Source organism: Callorhinus ursinus, unplaced genomic scaffold, assembly GCF_003265705.2.
Source record: "Callorhinus ursinus isolate GAN/ISIS: 27379988/994484 unplaced genomic scaffold, GSC_fseal_2.0 scaffold27, whole genome shotgun sequence".
Taxonomy (NCBI): Eukaryota; Metazoa; Chordata; class Mammalia; order Carnivora; family Otariidae; genus Callorhinus; species Callorhinus ursinus.
In genome coordinates, this window is record NW_027397089.1 from 5,211,509 (window position 1) to 5,233,261 (window position 21,753).

Genomic DNA, 21,753 nt, shown 5'->3' on the forward strand with positions numbered 1-21,753 from the left:
GGATAGAATATGACTCTAAAAATGAAAAATAAAAAATTTTTTTTTAAGGGATTGATAAGATGTTGGTTGAAAAAAGGAAAAAGAAATATTCAAAAAAAACAGTTAAAAAATTAACTTTGAAAGACTAATGGATCATGGTAAAAAAGCCATGAATTCTATGTGCAATATTCCCCTAGCGCTGGAGCGATCCCGTTCTCATTGATCGGAAACTTGGTCTTGGCTGGCTGTTCTTGCTGATCTTCTCGGGGAGGGGCCTGTTGCGGTGGTTCCCAAATGTCTTTGCGAGAGGCGGAATTGCCCCACCTTTGCCGGTCTGGGCTAAGCAATCTGCTCAGGTTTGCTCTCGGGAGCTTTTGTTCTCTGCAAGCTTTCTGTACAGCTTTGGAGGACGAGAGTGAAAATGGCGGCCTCCCAATCTCCGCCCTGGTGGAGCCGAGAACTCAGGCCCTGCTCCTCAGTGCGCCCCCAGAGAAAAGCAGTCAATCACTCCCGTGTCCCTGGTCTCCGGCAGCACTGCGCGCTCACCCGGCCTGTGACCAAGAGTTTCTATCTCTGGCACCCAACCCCGTTTGGAGTCTCCAAACCCAGCGGATCCCTGCGGTGCGTTCCCGCGCCGCTCCTCCCCGGGGAGGAAGAGGAGTCTCCCTGGATCTGCCGCTTGTTGGGTCCCTGCTGGAGGAGCAGTGGCCCGACTGTCACCGATCACAGTTTATGGCATTCCCGAGCTGAGAGCCCGCGCCTCGGCTCTGTCTCTGCAGCCGGCTTCCCCGCTCTGATACCCGGGAGCTCTGCCGCACTCAGGCACCCCCGGTCTTTCTGTGACCCCAAGGGTCCTGAGACCACACTGTCCTGCGAGGGTTCTACCCACAGCTTAGCCATTGGAGCGACGTCCCTCAGCGGAGCTGACTTCTAAAAGTTCTGATTTTGTGTTCCGTGGCTCTATCACTTTCCAGAAGCGGCTGACGGAGGCCCCCTCCCTCGCCGTCTATCCCGAATATCGGCTCTGATTCACTTCTCCGCATGTCCTACCTTCCAGAAAGTGGTCGCTTTTCTGTTCAGAGAGTAGTTGCTATTCTTTTCTTCAATCTCCTGTTGAGTTCGTAGGTGTTCAGAATGATTTGATCCCTATTCACCTGAATTCCTGAGACCAGACAAAATCCACGTCTCCTACCACATTTTGCCCGATTTCAAGCTATATTACAAAGCTGTGATCACCAAGACAGCACGGTACTGGCACAAAAACAGACATATAGACCAATGGAACAGAATAGAGAACCCAGATACGGACCCTCAACTCTATGGTCAAATAATTTTCGACAAAGCAGGAAAAAACATGCAATGGAAAAAAGACAGTCTCTTCAATAAATGGTGCTGGGAAAATTGGACAGCCACATACAGAAGAATGAAACTCAACCTTCTCTAACACCATACACAAAGATAAACTCAAAATGGATGAAAGACTTCAATGTGAGACAGGAGTCCATAAAAATCCTAGAGGAGAACTTAGGCAGTAACCTCTTTGACATCGCCCACAGCAACTTCTTTCAAGATACATCTCCAAAAGCTAGTGAAACAAAATGAAAAATGAACTTTTGGAACTTCATCAAGGTAAAAAGCTTCTGCGCAGCAAAGGAAACAGTCAACAAAACAAAGAGGCAACCCACAGAATGGGAGAAGATACTTGCAAATGACACTACAGATAAAGGGCTGGTATCCAAGATCTATAAAGAACTTCTTAATTCAACACCCAAAAAACAAATAATCAAGTCAAAACGTGGGCAGAAGATATGAAAAGTCACTTCTCTGAAGAAGACATACAAATGGCTAACAGACACATGAAAAATGTTCAATCATCATTAGCCATCAGGGAAATTTAAATCAAAACCACATTGAGATACCACCTTACATCAGTTAGAATGGCAAAAATGGACAGGGCAAGAAACAACAAATGTTGGAGAGGTTGTGGAGAAAGGGGAACCCTCTTACACTGCTGGTGGGAATGCAAGTTGGTACAGCCGCTTTGGAAAACAGTGTGGAGGTGCCTCAAAAATTCAAAAATAGAGTTCCCCTATGACCCAGCAATTGCACTACTGGGTATTTACCCCAAAGACACAGATGCAGTGACAAGAAGGGCCACATGCACCCCAGTGTTCATAGCAGCAGTGTCCGCAATAGCCAAACTGTGGGAAGAACCAAGATGCCCTTCAACAGATGAATGGATAAAGAAGATGTGGTCCATATATACAATGGAATATTACTCAGCCATCAGAAAGGATGCATACCCAACTTTTGCATCAACATGGATAGAACTGGAGGAGATTATGCTAAGTGAAATAAGTCCAGCAGAGAAAGTCAATTATCATATGGTTTCACTTATTTGTGGAACATGAGGAATAGCATGGAGGACATTAGGAGAAGGAAGGGAAAAATGAAGGGGGGAATCTGAGGGGGAGACGAACCATGAGAGACTATGGATTCTGAGAAACTGAGGGTTTTAGTAGGGAGGGGGTGGGGGGATGGGTTAGCCTGGTGATGGGTATTAAGGAGGGCACATACTGCACGGAGCACTGGGTGTTATATGAAAACAATGGATCGTGGATCACTACATCAAAAACTAATGATGTATTATATGTGACTAATATAGCATAATAAAATTAAAAAAAGAAGAAATTACGGAGTTTTTGGAATCTCTATCAGGAGTTGGGATCAAGACCAAAATATGTATTTCTTTTCATATCACAGTGTTGTATCTGTTTGTCTGTACCTGTGCCTATATCTATCTGTATCTATCTTTGAACTCTTTTCTGGTTATATCTTTATGGAAAATTCCTAGAAGTGGTATTTTTGGGCAACGGTTATGTACTTCTTAAAGCCTTTTGGTGCACATTGATACTGGAGAGCTTCCCACTTAGACACTCACCAGCTGGTTGTAAGATTGCCTATTTTATGTCATTGTCATGGGTGAGCTTGAAATGAATGGTTTAGTTGGCCTGGAAAGCTTAGCCTGACAGAGTAGATGGTGATGTAAAATCAACCTCAGGGGGATGGGCTTTCTAGGAATGGCACCTAAGTTCTTCAAGGATAGGGACCTGGTCTTGCCCTTCTCACAGCTCCCCCAACCCGAGTTTTGTGATTTCCAGCAGCTCACTTACCAGAGGTGGGTCCTCCTGCACCAGAATGGGCTGCTCTTCTCCCGTTTTTCGCTGCACTGCCCGCCCCCTAGTTCACGGCACATTCCTCTTTCCCTCTAGATGGGCTGTTTGCACCACACTCGGGTCTTCAGAACTCTGGGGCTGTGCGCAGACTCCTGGGTTGGCCAACATACAGCTCGCTCCAGTCTTGCTTCGGAGGCCTGAAATTGGATTCCACAAAGCAATTCATTTTTCTAGGCTTGGTTAGGACCATGATTACTTCAGTGGGAATGAAAATGGAGTCAATTAGTAACTATGACATTTATATTCATGTATCCAAATAAAGTTTGAGATGTTTAAAATTCTGTAGGTTAAACTCATGCATGAATCAAGTCAAGTATTTAGAATATGCTTATGCCATCACTAAAGTTGACTTTTACATTCTCAATTGTTTTGGCAGAGAGGAGGTGTTTGTGTGAGACAAGCAGATCAAGGACGTGAGAATAAAGATGTGGGATTCCTGTTTCAGTAAAATGAGCTGGAGTATAGACAGCTATAGGCAGTCCCACTTAGGGTGTATATGCTCCCGCAAAAGAATCACACCCTATACAACTATTTTTGCTAACCCCACAGAATCAATTGGGGACATTATGTCCTGTTATTAAATTTAAGGCAACCTTAAGTCTCTCTGTTCTGCATTTCTGTCTCAGAAAAGTATTTTTTAAGATGTTGAACAAGAAATTTCTTTTTTTTTTCTTTTTAGAGGGAGGGAGAGAGAGAGAGATAGAGAGAGAGCATGCGGATGGGGTGGGGGGTGCAGAGGGAAAGGGAGAGAGAGAATCTTAAGCAGACTCTACGATCCTGAGATCATGACCTGAGCTGAAACGAGGAGTTGGATGCTTTAACCGACTGAGTCACCCTGGTGCCCCATAAATTTCCCTTCTTTCTGTGATTCTCTTTAGTTTCTTCATCATAATCTTAGAATTCAGATTTTGAGGTCTTTGGGAATTTATGTTAGAAAACATTTAATACAGATTCTGAAATGATGTGCTTTTGCTCATCCTTTTAATTTCAGATGCAGCTGGTAATGGCATCTTCAGATGCCCCGAAGATCCCTTGTGGGGTGGTAATTAACAATCATTCCAGGTGCATAATCTGGAAACTTGGTTCCTGGGGGGCACTGTGGGTGAGAGAACACGTTCATGCTTGGTTTGTCCCAATTGTGACCACAGTCTCAGTCTTGTGGCTTTTTTCTCCTCTCCAGTGGTTGCAGCTCTGACCCACAGCACTGTGGATTAGCCTTTAAATGCTCAGCTCCTTGGGAAGAGCCGGCAGTGAAAGCAAGAGTGTCATGGGGTCGTTCACATGAGCCACGAACTGAAGGGAAAACAAGTTCAGCACCTATCTGCCTGCCTTCTCAGTGAGGCCACAGAGTTCTCTGAAATAAAATTGTATTGCATTTGCCATAGTTTCTGCAGATAGGAAAATCCTGAGATGGGGACAAACGATACTCACCCATCTAGAGTAACCTGATGTTGGGAGTCATTTAAAAATAATTGATTGAGGGGCACCTGGTGGCGCAGTCATTAAGCGTCTGCCTTCGGCTCAGGTCGTGATCCCGGGGTCCTGGGATCGAGCCCCGTGTCGGGCTCCCTGCTCCACGGGAAGCCTGCTTCTCCCTCTCCCACTCCCCCTGCTTGTGTTCCCTCTCTCGCTGTGTTTCTCTCTCTGTCAAATAAATAAATAAAATATTTAAAATAAAATAAAATAAAAATAATTGATTGAATAACTTATCTTTTGAAATGATCAATCCCCTCCTCTCTCCTTGTGTTTCTGTTCTGTTTGTAGCTGATTCAGCTTCTGTTTCTGTCTTTTTTGTACAGGCTGAACATACTTTTGACTGGCATGAACCCATTCTACTTTCATGCGGTGAATGTGATTTTACACTGTCTCGTGACTCTTGTCCTGATGTACACCTGTGACAAAGCTGTCTTCAGGAACCGGGGACTTGCTTTTGCTACAGCGTTGCTTTTTGCTGTGCATCCTGTTCACACAGAGGCGGTGAGTATCATTGGATCTCCGTGAAACGAGGAACTAAGAAAAAAAAGCTAAACTGATCTCCCCCCCCTTTCAAAACCATGTGAATTCAGAGCTCCACTGAAGTGTTTATCTTTATACATAAATCATTCTGTTTGATAACTTGTCTTTTTGAATGTTCACATCGCCTCTACGATTTAACTGCTTTTCCAGATAACCACTGTTATTATTATGTGTTGTAATAAACGGCCACAGTTCTATATTTGAAGAAAATTTAAGTTCTAATGTGTTTTAAACAGCACAGGGCATTTGGAGGTACTTATCATGCTGAGGCATCGTTCCTGCTCTACATTTGTATTTTACCTTTTCTCTCTCTGCTTTATATTTATAATATTTATGGTGCCAGTGAGTGTGAGGGAAGGGCTAAAAAGTTAGACTGACATACTTCAGGGTAGAAAGACAGACTTACAATAGGGACTTAGAAATAGGTTTCCAGGTTATTTCATGTGAAGTGTGGTTATTTGGTGGGTGATGCAAAATTTATTTAAAAAGTATAAATAGTTCAGATCTGTGGTCCTCTTTGAAATATGGACTTAATCATGCACCAAGAAGGCATTTATCAAGTTACCTTGTTTCATGGCTCAGTAACCACAGTTGGTTTATTTTATCCTTATTGCTAGGGGCAGACAAAGACTTTCCGAGGGGCCCATGGGCCCCACGGCTTTAGAATCATTTCCAGAGCCTCAGCTTGCTTCTGGACACTTGCCTATAGTTTCTCTGAGAACACACGCAGGGTCAGGGTGTCAAGTTGGTTCTCCTCTCCCTCCTCCCTTCCACTTGTCGTCTCACTGAAAAATAAAAAGGAATGTCTCACCTACATCAGAATTTTTCTATGCCCCAGGTGTCCACATCTCTGAGGTACTGTTTAAAGAAACAATTTAATATATTGGTGTCAGCAAAGCCTCCTTCAATTGAGGCATCACAGACCCTGGAGTGGGGCTTCATATTGCTCTTTGTCTTACACGTATTTCTGTGAAGAATGGAGCGTAGCATTAGAAGTGGAGTATGGTGGCCTGTGTTAATCTTCTGAATTCAGAAGTGAGATGGTTGTCATGGGAATGCATCATAATATGTTCATTTGAGCTGACACAAGAAGCCTGATTTGGCCAATTGGTTTTGTAATGAGGACTGGTTTTGCCAGTTAGGCTACATGAACACAATGTAGTTAGGCTACATGATGGACTTTTTCTACAAACAGTATTCTACATCTGTAAGCCCAAGGTTTTGACACAAATATATTTGGAGTGAGTGACAAAGAAAAAAAAATCATTTTATAAAAAAATTACATTACTTAAGGTCAATTTCCCAGGCCTTTTTTGAGTATTTTAGACTGAAAAGGTCCCTCTAAGTGGAAGGCTATAAGTAGTAGTCCTTTGGAAAGTCTCGGTGAAGCCATTTTTGCTGTAGTGCTGAGAAACCATGAAAGTGAATGACTCTAATGATAGGTAACTCTCATGATGGGTATGTTGAAATTATTTGCTTTCAACCAAATTAAAGGAGGATCTGATTGAGTTGTCGGGCCGGTAGATCATTAAGCATTATGTAATATGATAGATCACTATGATTTTGCAGATGACCTTGGTGTTCAAAGAATTAAGTCACTGCTATAACATAGCTACTTCTGTTTCACTTACTTATGTGAACATTTCTGTAAAGATGAAAGCTAGGATGGAACTGATACAGTATGCTTTCTTATTCTAACCTAAAGTAATATTCCGTCAATAATTGCACTTATTGAAAAGAAACGGACATCTGGGTGACTCAGTCGGTGAAGTGTCCAGCTCTTGATTTCAGCTCCAATCATGGTCTCAGGGTCATGGGATCGAGCTCCGCGTCGGGCTCTGTGCTTGGTGGGGAGTCTGCTTGAGATTCTCTCTATTCCTCTGCCTCTCAAATAAATAAATCTTTAAAAAGAAAAAAGAAAAACCTGCTAAACCTGTTATTAAGAAGTGTATTTTTATATCTAAGAGCTATTTATCATTTTTTCTAATTTATGATGTATTGAGCAATTGTGTATTAATACTAAGTGGGGTAACTTCGGTAACTTTATATATGTATTTTTATTACAGAGAGAGAAGATGATAAGTAGAATATTTTTAAGCATGACTGCACAATACATTAAGAAACAATGCTCAGGGGGAAATAAAATAGAAATAAGAGTTCAAGGAGAATGGGTGTGAAATGTCTGTCATTTAAAGAAGAGCCTGTTCACGTTTGTGTAAATGGAAAATAATAAGCTTCAAATAATGAGCTCCTAGCCATATAGAATATATGATGCCGGGTCAAAGTACAGTGGAGAATATGTGCTTGGAGTATCTTGGGGAAAATTTTTGCATGGAAGAATAAAGGAGTAGGAGAATAACAGTCTTAATTCTGTGCTTGTAAAGAGGGAGAGCAGGTAACCTTGGACAGTGGGGTCATGGGCTGGTAGAGTTTGGTTGAATTCTGAGAAAAAGGAAAAATCCTGTTAGCAAAGTGACCTTTAAGAAAAGGTTTCAACAAGCTAATAAAAAAAAAAAATCCATGATAGCACAATTATAGGGACAAAGGAGTCTGAGAGCTGGACATTTAGGGAAAAATTTTAGAGAAACTGTTTGCATTCACAAGGAATGAGAGAAGTGTAAGAAGGAGGTGAAGAAATTTGACTTACGTAACAATCTGTACTAGGAAGTAAATAGGAGACCATCATTCAATTATAGGTATTAGTTTAGGTTTCTAAGGAAGAAGACAGAGAGATAGGGAAAAAAAAAACATTGTGTTACAGAAGACTTAGTGATAAATTATTATAAAAGAAAAGAAAAATAGATGATAGTGTGGCTGGAGAGGGAGTCAGAGGGATATATCTCCCCTTTGCTAAATAAGAAGAAAATCAGGACCGTAAGTAATCCCAGGAAGGATGGAGGATTAACATTTTTTGAGGGAGGGGTTCTGTTTAAACATGTTGGTATGATTAAGGATTTGTTTCCTTAATTATGTAATCAACATACAGTAAATGAATACTTGCTTGATGTAGGCACTGGTAGGTGCTGGGAGGGTATGTGTGTGGGTAAGGGGTCCCTACCCATAATTTGTTCACCAGCTCCTAAAAAAGCCAAAGAACATGCACATAAATACATACAAGACAAAACAATATGTTGTAATAAAAAATTATCTCCAACTTAAGTATAAGGAACAAATTCATTGATTTTCTCAATCTTTCAACAAATATTTAAGTGCGGGAGGTATAGCAATGACTAGGGTAGGCCCAGACCCTTCCTCATTGAAGACCTTGCGATTCTTCGAAGGGTTTTCTGACAGTATATTTTCTGAATCATCAGAAAAATAAGCAGAATGGTGAGCGCTGTGAATTGTGCAAGACTGTTGAATCACAGATCTGTACTTCTGAAACAAATAATGCAACATATGTTAAGAAAAAAGAAAAAGAAGAAGATAGCAGGAGGGGAAGAATGAAGGGGAGTAAGTCAGACGGGGAGACGAACCATGAGAGACGATGGACTCTGAGAAACAAACTGAGGGTTCTAGAGGGGAGGGGGGTGGAGGGATGGGTTAGCCTGGTGATGGGTATTAAGGAGGGCACGTTCTGCGTGGAGCACTGGGTGTTATGCACAAACAATGAATCATGGAACACTACATCAAGAACTAATGATGTAATGTATGGTGATTAACATAACAATAAAAAATTAAAAAAAAATAAGCAGAGAAATTGGGAAAATGGGGAAAATCATTGTAATTCCCTGGTGGGAATGGAAACTTAGCAATCATCATAGAAACATTATCAGTTGGAAGGAAGGCACTTATGTCAAGTCAAAAGCAGGAACAGGAGATACTGACACATGGAGTTGAGGGTTAAGGTCACCATTTCCAGAACTGGGACAAGAACACATAGGAGAGAATCGGTCATGATCTAATCAGTCAGCCTGGCTTTCAGCTGTTGCATGTTATGTGTGTGTTTCCTGGCCCTGTCTGACACTAATGGGACTCATTTGTGCAGAGGGAACAATCAATAACTTGGTACATATGGTATACTTTATGCAAATCCTATGAATGGTCTGCTAAGAAATAAGAAGTTTGGGGGGCAAATTAAATTAACTGGTATTTTTCACATGTGATTCTGTTAAGCTTGCTAGGACTTAGATCTGATTGTTACATTGTTTGAATGCTACCCAATGAAGTTTTCTCATTTTTACCATCCTTTGAGTTTGCGTTACAGGATTCAGTTCCCAGGTAAAAACCACCCTCTTGGTGAGGAAAACCTGCAGCTTGAGGCAGAAATGCATGCTATCCATCTGCATGTATTTTTGGCTAAGTCCTTTGTACTTCCCGGCATCCTACAGTTCAGCCTATGTTGTCTTAGAATCAAGCCCCAGGAGCTCCAACTTAACATCCCATATTTGCTCACTCCTGTCCCCTTTCATTTGCTTACTCCATGCTCTCATCACTTTATGCCTTCCCTTCCAGAAACACCTCCTGTGTTTTCAGACTGCGCCTTCCTCTGCCTGGAATGCTTCTGTGGTCCTTCTTGGGTCCCGGATTCACATTCCCCTGTCTTGAGCTTACTGAGCCTTCCTTGCTTGTCCTTTAGGTTTTAGTGTATAACACCAGCCTTTCCGTGAAGCCTTCCAGATTCTGCAAAGTCAATCCCTCCATTCTTCTCGTGGCAATTATTTCTCCTCTTTATGATACACGCGGCTCCCTTGTATCGTATTAATACCCTCCTTTGACCCCCCCCCACCGGATGTTAAACGCCTTGCGGCAGGGCATACTCGTCCATCTGGCACAGTACCTGGCACAGAGGATGTCCTTGGAAATCGTTTGTTGAGTGGAATAAATCATGCCGTTACTGAACATGATGATACTGACTAACTGAATTGCAGTGAAAGTGAATGGTTGGTCTAGACATACAGTAGTTGATGACAAGCACCTTGTTTTTAAGACCTCTAACCCCTTTGCCCCAGAGACCCCAGCTCAACAGGGATATCGAGTAGGTGTTCAGTGAACTGGCCACCGAGTCTCTCAGTGTCAGCACTAATATTTCAACCCACCCTCTGAGCTTCTGCTCCAAGGGATGCTACATTCTTTCTATCTGGGCCGGTCCAGCTGGCTTCCTGGCAGCACAAACTGGCTGCAATCTGAGAAGGAGGCTTCAGGCGCCTTTAGCACATTAATTATGCTTGCTAGCTTGTGATTGCCTCCTTCCAACTTGCTACACCCAGTATCAGCTTGCAAGTCTTGCTGTTGTGTGAGTTGGCAGCACCAGTTGTGCCGTGATGAGTGTCCCTCTGGGCCCAGATGTGTTGCTAGCGAGCTGGGCTCTCTGTTTCACCTTCCAGGGGCCTTGCAGGTGATGCTGAGCTCCATGCTCAGAGACGCCGTTGTGCAGACGGAGCAGATCTGAACTCATGAGTGATCCGTGTGCAATTGTTGCTTTCCTGACTGTGAGTCAGAGCTGGTTCTTGACACTGAGGTGTGACACCATATTGTCATTGCCTACCTCCCTTGAGTCGCGCAGTCTTCCTGATTTGGCACTCAAACTCCTTATAGATTAATGGCTCAATGAACAGTGTGTGTTCCAGGTATCCACATCAGCTAATACCTTTTAACTCTGTACTGCTCATGAAATTCTTTAGCCATATCCAGGTTTCTCTTGGTGTAGATTGGACTAGAATTTTGCTTTGGACTAGAATTTTGCTCAGTATGTGACTTGCTGTCAATCCCTATGCAAGTATGTAATTAAATTATCTTCTTATATTTTTAACTAATATATTTGATTATCTAACAAAATTAAATTAAAATATCATACATATAAGCCTTAATATAAAAAGATGATTTCTATAAGCCCCACAAGAAAACCTGTCTCAGCACTGAGTCCCACCCACCTTCTCTGCAGGGAAAAGGAAGAAAAAAGGACACCCACATTGAGTGGGCACTTCATATATATCATCTCATTAATCACAACAGTATCATGAGGTGGGGGTGTTATGCTCATTTTAAAGATAACAAAACGGGGGACACCTGGGTGGCTCAGTCAGTTAAGCGTTAAGCATCTGCCTTTGGCTCAGGTCGTGATCTCAGGGTCCTGGGATCCAGCCCCATGTCATCAGGCTTCCTGCTCAGCAGGGGGTCTGCTTCTCCCTCTGCCTCTGCCCCTCCCCCCTGCTCGTGCGCTCTCTCTCTCAAATAAATAAATAAAATCTTAAAAAATAATAAAGATAAAAAATCAAATCCCAGAAATTAAAGATAACAAAATTGAGTCTCACTCAAACCACAAGAGAAGGAGTCTGTATTCAAGCCTTGGATGGTCTAGCTACATGCATGTGTCATTGCCCCTCCTTTAGGACTGCAAAGTGTGCTCATTATATGAGAGTATTCATAAGTGTATTTCCCAGAACACTGTTTTCTGCTATTAATTATGATTGATTCTCTAACACAGTGGACTACAGGTCCTGGATGGTTTGGGTGATGCAGTTTTCTGTGCCTGAAATGTCAACCCTGTTCCTTCCCCTTGTGAGCTCTTACTCATCTTTAAGATCCAGCTCATACATGGCCTTCGTGAGAAGCATTCTTTGAACCATACCCCATTTTTTTCCTTTACAGTTTTATTTCTTGAATTTCAAAAAAATCAAGAGAAATGCTTGCACGTTTTAAGTAGTAGTGGACTAACACAAAGATTTATAAATAGCTGTCTGTTCCCCACTCTCCCTCCACTTCTGTCCCTTTCTTAAGTAACATGTTAAAAAATTTTTTTCAACTTCAAAAATATAATGACCATATACTCATTGCCCAGATTCACCAATTTTTAACATTTTACTACATTTATTTTTGTCATTCTTCCTCTCTTTTCCCCTTAATATATAAAAATATTATTCGTATTCTGAAGCATTTGAGAGTAGGTTGCATAATTCATGCCTCTTTACATCTGAATAATTTAGTTGTATATTTTCTAAAACCAAGACCATTAGTCATATTTCTCTTTAGTCTCAAGTTTGGGGCAGTTACCAGTCTTCATTGTCTTTCTATAATATAATTCACAGCTTTAAATATAATTTAAAACTTATTTTTAGTATGTGTATTATAAACTGTTTACATGATATTATAACATTGCAATTGATGTGTAATATGTTATTTCAAATGATTATTATTTATCATACATATGTGTTGTATAACTTATAACCCATGATTTATAAAATTTATATTTTCTAAACTTCCTTATTTATATTTTATATTAAATTTTTGTAATGTAGAGGGACAAATAGTATAACTCTTTTATGTAAAATATTGAAATATGTAAAAATATACAGTATATAAAATAGAAACATAATATATGCACATGTAATATATTATGTAAGCATAATATACATGTAATATGTAATAACATAGACAGTATTATAATACTTTAGATTATAGGAGTTGTAATATATCTAGTAAATCATGATACAATACAAAGGAGGAGATATTAAAATATTGAAATTTTAATGATATAAAATGATGTAGAATTGTTGTATTTTATACTTTATTAATATAAAATATATGTATTTATATATTTGATAGAGTGTTCCTCACCCTGGGTTTGTCCGATGTCTTCTCCTGATTATATTCAGGTTATGTATCCCTGGCTGGAATTTGACAAAAGCAATATTGTGTCCCTCTCAGGTTATCACCTGCAGAGACATGCCACATCTGTTTGCCCTTTATCGGTGAGGTCAAGTTTGATTCCCCAGTTAAGGTGTAATGCATTTTCTCCATAGTACAATTATTCTTTTTACTTTTTTATTTAACAAGTAAATGCTTTGAAGGAAGTGCGTTGAAGCCCAGCTAACACTCCGTGCTTTATTAAACCTTTACACCCTAGATTTAGCATCCACTGGTATTTTGTGATGTCTCTTGTTCATTCTAATCTTGAATCTTTTGGATGCAAAATGGCGATTTGCCAGCCACACTATTCCCTCCACATTCATGAACTGGATTTTCAGTGTAAGGAAGAGCTTTCTATTTTTTCCCATTCACTTGCTTACTGTATTATGTATGTGCTTATATGTGCATTCATTCACCCATCCATCAATATCAGGATGCACTCATGGATGTCTGTTTTTTTTCAATGGTTTGTTTTATTATTGTCCTTATTTATTTTGATGTTCAAATGGCCTGATATTTGGCTAGTGGGAGCCCCTTGGCACTGGCTTCTGTGTCCTGTGGACATGTACCTGTCACTTTTCGCACACTTTCTTAACTTTTAACATGACAAGATGATCCAAGCTCCTCTGGTATCTCCTTAGCCTCAGCCCTCGAACCGGCCACTTCTCCAGGGAGCCCATGTTCTCTTTCGTGGAGGAATGGTTGGCGGTCAGTGCCAGGATGGCTCTTTGCTACTGGGCTATCTTGCTTTTAGGCTCTTTCAGTGACAGAACTAAGAAACACACACACACACACACACACACACACACACACACACACACACGCATGCATGTACATGTGCTCACATGGTGATCATGAGTTCATACTCATTCCTATTTTTACCAGGATTATTGTTTCCTAAACTTATTTTTTTCTAGTCCTCTGTAAATATCCTCTGCTCCATTAGCACTCTGGTACCAAAGACTAGTGCAGTGTCTGGCACTCAGTCATTGCTCGAAAAATATTTTTGAATAAACCAGTAAATGAATAACCTTGATGATCTGAATTGCCCTTCTATAGAAGAACGGTGAAAAATAAAATTAAGCATGAAAATATTTTCCCTTCCTTCCTCTTTTTCTCCTTCTATAAACTTACTGTTATATATATGATAACCAGAGGTGGTTAGTCATATGTCAGATTTGAAGAACAATGTGTTTTCTCATTTTATCATACTTTACATTCATCTAAAAACGAATGCATTTCTGTAACTGGTTTCTGAAAGTCATTTTCTGAGGTCTTTATTTTTTCAAACTTTCTAGGTGGCTGGAATTGTTGGCAGAGCCGATGTGTTAGCATGCCTGTTCTTTCTGTTGGCCTTTCTCTCCTACAATAGGTAGGTATGGCTAAGAATGCCCTTCTCTGTGGTTGCAATCCTGCTTTCCCCTGGGGAATTTCTGGTGTGTGTGTGTGTGTGTGTGTGTGTGTGTGTGTGTGTGTGTGTGTGTGTGTGTACGTGCGCTTGCGCGCGGACTTTGAGCATCTATCTGAGAGAGGAGGGAGGCTTCTTGGCAGCAAAATGCCCAGAGAGCTTTGTGGAGACCAGCTTAGACAGTCCCCCCTTAGCAAATGCAAGGCTGCTCTCTCTTCCAGCCACATTCTGAGCCTTGCCATCGCCTTTTAAAGGGAACTGCTCTCCCAGTGTTGGGAAGCTCTGGCTTCTTGATTATTCTTACTGAGAATGGAATTTGAAATCTCCGAGCCAATATATATTGGGTTGTAAGTCCTTTCTTCTGTTTGGCTGTGATTTGTTTAATTCCTCCTTTTTCATTTTGGTCTTAATTTTTTTTCCTCTTTATTATCCTCACTAAAGTAGCTCAGAACTTAAAATAACAAAGGCTGAATTGGAGGTAGTATTTCTTAACTGTGGTTTTCTAATTTACACATCCTTTCATAAAAATACATAAGTTCCTTACTTTGGGATGCTGAAAAGCAATAAAATAATTTCCCATTATATTGCCCTTACTCCCCAAAGTGCTCAGATTCTCACGTGAGTTGTGACGTATCCACCACATAGGGAAAGGGGCAGGTTAAAAAGAGAATGGGAGTAGGGTAGATGGCTCGGGGTGGCCCAGAAAAAAGGGGGCCAGTGAATCATGTCACCCTACTTCATGGAGGGATACCTGGTTAGGGATTTGTGAATGTTGATCTTTGGATGAGTTCATTGACCTGCCATCTTTCAGAGCCCAGTGACTCTGAGCCATGCAATTCTAAACAAGTGGTTCTCAATATGGGGCAGTTATGGTCTTCCCCTTGGGACATTTGGGAATGTCTGGAGACACTTTTGCTTGTCGTTAAGTGGAAAGGTGCTACTGGCAAAAAAAAAAAAAAAGAAAGGTGCTACTGGCATTTATTAAGTAGAGGCCAAGGGTCCTACAATGTACAGGACAACCCTTACAACAAAGCACCATTTTCCCCAAAATGCCAGTAGTACTCAGACTGAGAAACCCTGTTATAAACCAGTTTAGACCTTGGATGACCAAGAATGAAAAGAATTAATTCTTACGGAATTTTGATTTAACGAGTGGAGCCTTTTCTGAGTACAGGTTTCCCCCGCTATCTGAAAGTAGAGCGTTTCTGTGAACACCTTTTGTAAGCTAAAATGGCCTCAAGTTGAAGAAACAGTGGCCATTAATTGATATGGAAAAATTGGGGGCATTCCAAGACCCCAAAAACAACTTCTCTTGGGCTTTTTCTGATATCTTCGGACACATCTCGCTAATGGATGCACAGACTAAATGGAGATAGAACACGGATGCTCACACAGTTCGAAGCTCTGGAGGCTGGGTCCTGAGATGCTGAGTGTGGCCCTGGGGACGGAGCCAATTGGCAGGGCCACTGTGCTGCTCGGGGTGCGCACCGCCTCGGTAACACTCCTACAAAATAACCACTAAACACTGTTTTTGCTTTTCAGCTTTTTTCATAAAAGCAAAAATCCTCTTCGGATTTCTTCCTGTTACAGAGAATAGGTACTCATGTGGGTCTTTCATTAAAGCAACGTGAGCTTGTGAAAAGTGGGGGGTATGTGTCCAGTTAGTCTCCTAGGCCTGGCTTTGTGACTCAACACTGCATTGCCAGTCATTGGAGATGGTATTGGGCTTCCATTTTTAAGATTTTAAATACAAATTCACCAGGTAGTTCTTTGCTGTTTAACTCTGGTATTAGAACAAAATTAACAGTTGCCTTTGGTTTAAACTTATTCTCTTGGGCTTTTTCGATGTGGATGGTACATTCGGGAACATGATGAGGCCAGCATTGTGTCCGTCTGTCTCTGGGCGATAATGAGCCATGGGACTGCAGTTTCTACTGTGCACGCCATTCTCACTCCTAGCAATCGAAGCTTATAGACCAGCTTCAGAGAAGAATGTACATCCACTGCAAATTTGGCATATAATTTTAGGTCATTGTTCCAAGACATAAGACAACTAAGGTGTCCTAACTACAGAAATACTGGCCTTTACTTCAGAGGAGCAGGGGCAGATGGGTGTGGCACCGACTGAAGGAATAGTGATGTTTTTAGGTGTGGGCTGATTCTGTGTTGTAAGGTGAAAAAAGGCTTTATAGCTCGGGAAGATTTTTGAAAATCCCTGCTGGAAATTATACTGAGAAAAAAAATTTACCTAATACATCCCCTTGGAAAATAAATTTTTAAAATACCAGTTAACCAAAAGAAAAGTAAAAGGCCAAAACATCTGGATTTTCATCACAGAGGAAATGAGGACTATATTTCAGGATATGTGTCTATATCCACTGACTGATTTATGTACAGAAGCCTATGAAACACCTTCACCAAAATAACAATAATGATGATAAGCACTTAACATGTAGTAAGTCACTTATTTAATTCTGCCTACAACACTGTGATCCTATTTCATACATAAGGGAACTGAAGCACAGAGAGGTATAATGACCCGCCCCATAATACCCAGTTAGCTGCGAAGCTGTGATGGGAACCCAGGGAACCTGATTTCAGAGTTCATGCATAAGTTTAGTAATCTGTACTATTCGCTTAAAATATATTCACTCAAACATCCTTCCATGCCACTAACTACATCTCTATGGAGGCATTTTAAGTGTTTTTTTAGTGTCCATTTGTTATATGCCATATTTTACCGTAATTTCTATGTACCTTAGTTTAGGTACCAGGTTCAGTGTTGTTGGGCATTCACTTTTTCTCATCTTTGCAATTTTAAATAATTCTGTGATGAACGTTCATGAAGAAATCTTTGTTCACCTGCTTATTTAGAATACAATGAAATTGATTGTTAAATCTAATTTTTAAAAGTTAGTATTTCTCAGTGACTCACATTTCTTCTTAGATTAAAAGAGCCTTGATCTTGTTTTCCAGGAGTGTGGACCAGCATCATGTTGGGGAATGTTTCCCTCCCACCACTTCTCCCTTCTTCTTGCTGCTCAGTTTGTTTTTGGGAACCTGCGCGATGCTGGTGAAAGAGACAGGCATCACGGTGTTTGGAGTGTGCTTGGTTTATGATCTCTTTTCCCTATCCCACAAGCAAGAGAAATCGTAAGTCATTTTAAAGTTTTTATATCAAGCAATGTATGTGCAGAGAAGAATTACTTAAATCAATAGCTTTCAAGCTTTCAGTAAAAAAAAAAAAGTATAACATTTTGTTAAACGTAACCTCGTCTTAGATCATAAATTAATAAGGTAATTGTTTTGGTAAGATAAATGCATTAGATATTTCCAACCCTTCACACTTTATAGAAATCAGTGAGGACTATAAAGATTTTGTGAGCCCCAAATTTGGAATTGGAAAGTATCTGTGTTAATTGCCAAGTTTATGTTGCTAGATTGTTTTGGTTGCGTATTATTGAGAAATTCTGATTCGCAAAGAGAAGTGGTTGCAAATGGTAACTGTTTCTTAACAGCTTGCCTTGAATCCCTGCATTCAAATGAGTGTTACCCATCAAAAAGCACTGCTAAGTTGGGTCTGCTTACTTGTTCTAGGGATGATGCTGTTACCTAAGAGTATTTGGGAGTCTTGTTTTGGAATTCCACAAAAGGCCACTCTAAACCATACATGTTATATTCAAATTAAAGGTCGAGTTTATTTAGTAGCCTATTTTCACTTAAAGAGTTTAAGCACATTCATTATATCCAGTGGATTATAGATGGTAAGAATGCTATGGCATATTAAAAGTTCAAGCACACACTATATTTTTCTTTCTCTATCAAATCCATAATTACAAACAATTTGCCATGCAGACCCCATTTTTCAGTAATTATAAGGCCCTTACTTCTGAACTTTTAAAAAAATGTGGCTGATTTATTCTTCTGCTTCATCCGACAAAGAATTTTAGCTTTAAAAAAACCCCTGCCTCTTTATCCCATTCGCTACCTCTTTATACTCCTTGACATAAAGATAAGAGCAGTGTTATTGAGTGGCAACAAGCTGAGATGAGTCATTACATTCTGATCACCTTCCTGCCTGGGCGTGCTTGGAGATAATTTAAATAGACTTTAGTGCTCTGGTGGCTCTCTGTAAATCTCAAGAGGCGTGTAAGAGGAAGGAGCTCGGTTATCGTTTTGCCCTAAGCTCATGCCAGGAAAGCTGTGAGCCTGAGGACCTCCCCTTGGCTTGTATAAGAGTGCCTTGCCTCTCCATCCTCCTGACCAATGGGAGGGATTGCAGTGCCAGCCTTACTTTTTACAGGACGACCTAGCAACCCGTCCTGTTCCCACTTCTTGCCTCCTCTGTAGCTCCGCGTCCTAAGCCCTTTCTGCTTTGCCTCCCTGACGGCAGAAGGATGTGACGACTGACTGCAGACCCTCCCCTGTGGTCCAGTCCAGAGCGATTTTAACCTCATCCATGAAGTCATGTGTCCTCTGGTCTCGGGGCTCTCCAGCCCAGCGGTGCCTGTATACTCCTTTCTGCTTCACCTGGTCGCTGTTGAGCCAGGCTTTTTTCAAAGGGGATAATTGTCTCTTTTATTTATTTAAGAACTGTTCCTGGCCTTCCTAATACTAAACCACTGGAAGTTCTATGGGAGGACTCACACTGCTGATATGTAGCTCCGGAGTTGCACAGTTCATAGTCCCTGCTTTGTTTTTTAGTCGCTTTTGGCTCTCACCAGCGCAGCTCTGCATAAGTGGAGACGTTCGTTCTTTCCTTCATCCTTCTATCCACCCGTTCAACACATACTCATTCTGTGCCTGGCCAAGAACGAGAAAGATTTCTTCCCTCCAGGGGCATATACAGTAGTGGGGGGAGCCAGACGTTGTCTAAGTCATTACACAAGTAACTGATGACAGTTGCGAACAGCGGTCGGGACAGAGAGCATGTGCCGGGGAGACCTGGCCAATAACGCTTAAGATCTCTTGAGTCCTGGCCACATGCCAGGCACTGTGCCATGCCATTTGCAGGCATGAAGTCACTTAATGTTCAGAATAACTGTTAGCCTCATTTTATGGAGGAGAAAACAGAATCACAGAAAGTGACCTCTCCAGAGTCACCAAATCTCAGGGGGAGCTAGGATTTGGATCCCTGTCTGTGTGACTCCGGAGCCACAGGCTTGCCCCCTGAGTAACCTCTGCCTCTATGGACGGAACACAGAGCAGGGACCTGAGACCTCTCAGGACATCTGCTGCCCAAGGCCTGGGCTCACATTTGTACCATGAGATCAACTCAGACGTTCTGGATGTAGTGAGGGTCATGACCCTTTTGAAAATCTCACGGAATTGTGTCCCCTTTCCAAGAATAATGTACACACACACAGTTTTGCACAGACTCTTTAGGGCTGTCCTCCCACTTTATCTGTTCATTTAGAATAAACATCTTGGCATTAAGTTGTTCTTGAGGTCTTATATGATTCAGGCACCAGGAAAGACATGGTAACAAAAACGAATGTTGGAAGCCCTTCTACATGAAGGACAATTTATTCCTAAATTTTAAGATTGGACCACAGGAATGGAGTGGGATTTCTTTGATTTGACATCACCATTAGGAAGAAACATTTTCAGTGAAAGATCAGCTCCCGAAAGTTAAATTTCTTTTTACTTTTCTTTCTTTTCTAAAAATTTGGATACCATTTCCAACATGCGGAGAGTCACATTCCTTGACTCCAGTCCCTAACCTCTTTCTCTGAGAGTAACCACTGTCCTGAATTCGTCACTTTTCATTTCTATGATTATTTTTATGCCATTACTTAATATGTATTTACCAGTGAGTATCAAATAGTATATTTTTAACATATTTTCAGACTTTATATGAATAGTATCACTAGCTTTTCATTTCACTTGGGATTTTGAGATACATCATTCTGGATATGTGTAGCTATAGTACATTCAGTTTAACTCTTGTACAGTTATTTAAATATCAAAATTTATCTGTTTTTCTGGATTTGGAATTTAGGTTATTTGTACATTTTTTGCTCTTTTAAACTATGCTGCAGTGGATTTTGTGTGTGTGTATGTGCAAATACATGTGGGTTTCTCTCAGGCATAACCACAGAAGTAGAGTTGCTGGGACCACGGATAGATGCACATTAACTGTGTCCCGTATTGAAGCATTGCTCTTGAAATGATTGCAACAACGTCTGAGAATCCCTTTTGCTTTGCTCCATATTTTGGGCATCACTTCGTAGTATCAGACATTTTAATTTTTGCCCGTTCGGTGGTTATGAATTCTATCTCAGAGGATTCATGAAAGAAAATGTAATCAAGGTACATTGGATAGATCAGCGATGAACAGTATTTTATAAGATCATAATTATGTAAATCCCGAATACCACTTCAACCAAATATTTTGAAAGAAATCTATCTGGAGGACGAGGGGTGAAGAAGAGGGTGTGTGTGAATGTGTGTGTGTGTGTGTATTTGTGTGCACATGCGTGCCCGCACGTGTATGTTTGTGTTGGTGACCATGTAAGAGGGACTGAGACTTCTAGTGTAGTAAGTAAGGCTAAGTTCCAAAATAAAAAAATAATGTTATAATTGTGTTATTTTTTAAAACATTGTGATACATACCAGAAACAAAAGAGCTAAAAGACTTGAGAATGGTTGCTTCCAGGGAAGAGGACTTGGGAGTGGGCCAGGGGACTATTATTTCTTGTTGCAAGCCTTGTCATTCTGTTTGACTTTCTTTCCCCTCAATGCCATGTGCACAATTAGGAGCAATGGGGTCATCCATCAGTGCAGCCCTCAGCAGCCTTCGAACCCTCAGCCCCCCTCGCTGCCTGTGCACCCTCACCGGGAGAATGGGAAGCAGCATCGATTTCCTCACCGAGGAGCTTGGGGTGGCTGCCACTCCCCATCGCCACCAGAACCCAAGAGCAGTGGATTCCCTGTGTCTCCTCGAGCTGTGTGGTCCATGATGAGGTACTAAGCTGAGCTCCCCATGCCCATTTTCACCCTCCAGCACCACCTGGTGTAGCATGGGTGGGCAGGAGAAGTAAAGTACTGAGTGAGTGTTTCGTGACTGCCCCTCTCCCGCCCTGTTTCCCTCCCCCCTTCTCTTCGTTCCTCCCTTTCCCTGAATTAGATTAGGTAGGAAAGGAGTCGCTAGAAGCAGCAAGTAGCTGCCCTGCTATGTGCCTTGATTTGGAAGCACGGGGTGAGGTGTGGGTCTGTGAAGCCGCAGTTAAGAAGGACAGACACTAGACCGTGTCCCTGGTGGAAGAACCTTGCACTGGAGAGCGGGTACCCTGGGAGTGTGGGCGAGGAGTGTGTGCTACGTTCCCCTGCTCCCTTCCCCGCTCAGTCTTCATGTGTGACAGGAATTCATTACAGCACGAGTATGGGGGGAAGCCCAGGGGACTCCGCCTCTCAGAAATGTTTTTGAGGATACAAGACAAGCTTTTATAAAGCATGTGGTTTTCTTTCTTTTAAAAAATATTT

The 21,753-nt window shown here is 41.4% G+C and overlaps 1 protein-coding gene and 1 long non-coding RNA gene across 4 annotated transcripts in view; one reads left to right on the forward strand and one right to left on the reverse strand.

Annotated features, from left to right (window-relative positions):
- LOC141370146 (uncharacterized) overlaps positions 1-6,256 on the reverse strand; it is a 17,755-nt gene extending 11,499 nt beyond the window's left edge. The window contains exons 1-3 of the long non-coding RNA XR_012373946.1: positions 6,191-6,256; positions 6,043-6,089; positions 3,153-3,352 (exon numbers count right to left, since the gene is read on the reverse strand). This is a non-coding gene — a long non-coding RNA (uncharacterized lncRNA). The remainder of the gene's footprint in view (positions 1-3,152; positions 3,353-6,042; positions 6,090-6,190) is intronic.
- The window catches only part of TMTC1 (transmembrane O-mannosyltransferase targeting cadherins 1), a 281,565-nt gene that overhangs the window by 29,406 nt on the left and 230,406 nt on the right, over positions 1-21,753 (forward strand). For 2 of the 3 annotated variants that reach the window (XM_073877756.1, XM_073877758.1), the window contains exons 2-5: positions 5,015-5,192; positions 14,159-14,232; positions 17,245-17,421; positions 21,028-21,234. In XM_073877756.1, coding sequence (XP_073733857.1) covers positions 5,015-5,192; positions 14,159-14,232; positions 17,245-17,421; positions 21,028-21,234 — 636 coding nt within the window. The remainder of the gene's footprint in view (positions 1-5,014; positions 5,193-14,158; positions 14,233-17,244; positions 17,422-21,027; positions 21,235-21,753) is intronic. The other variant, XM_073877757.1, reaches the window with a different exon arrangement.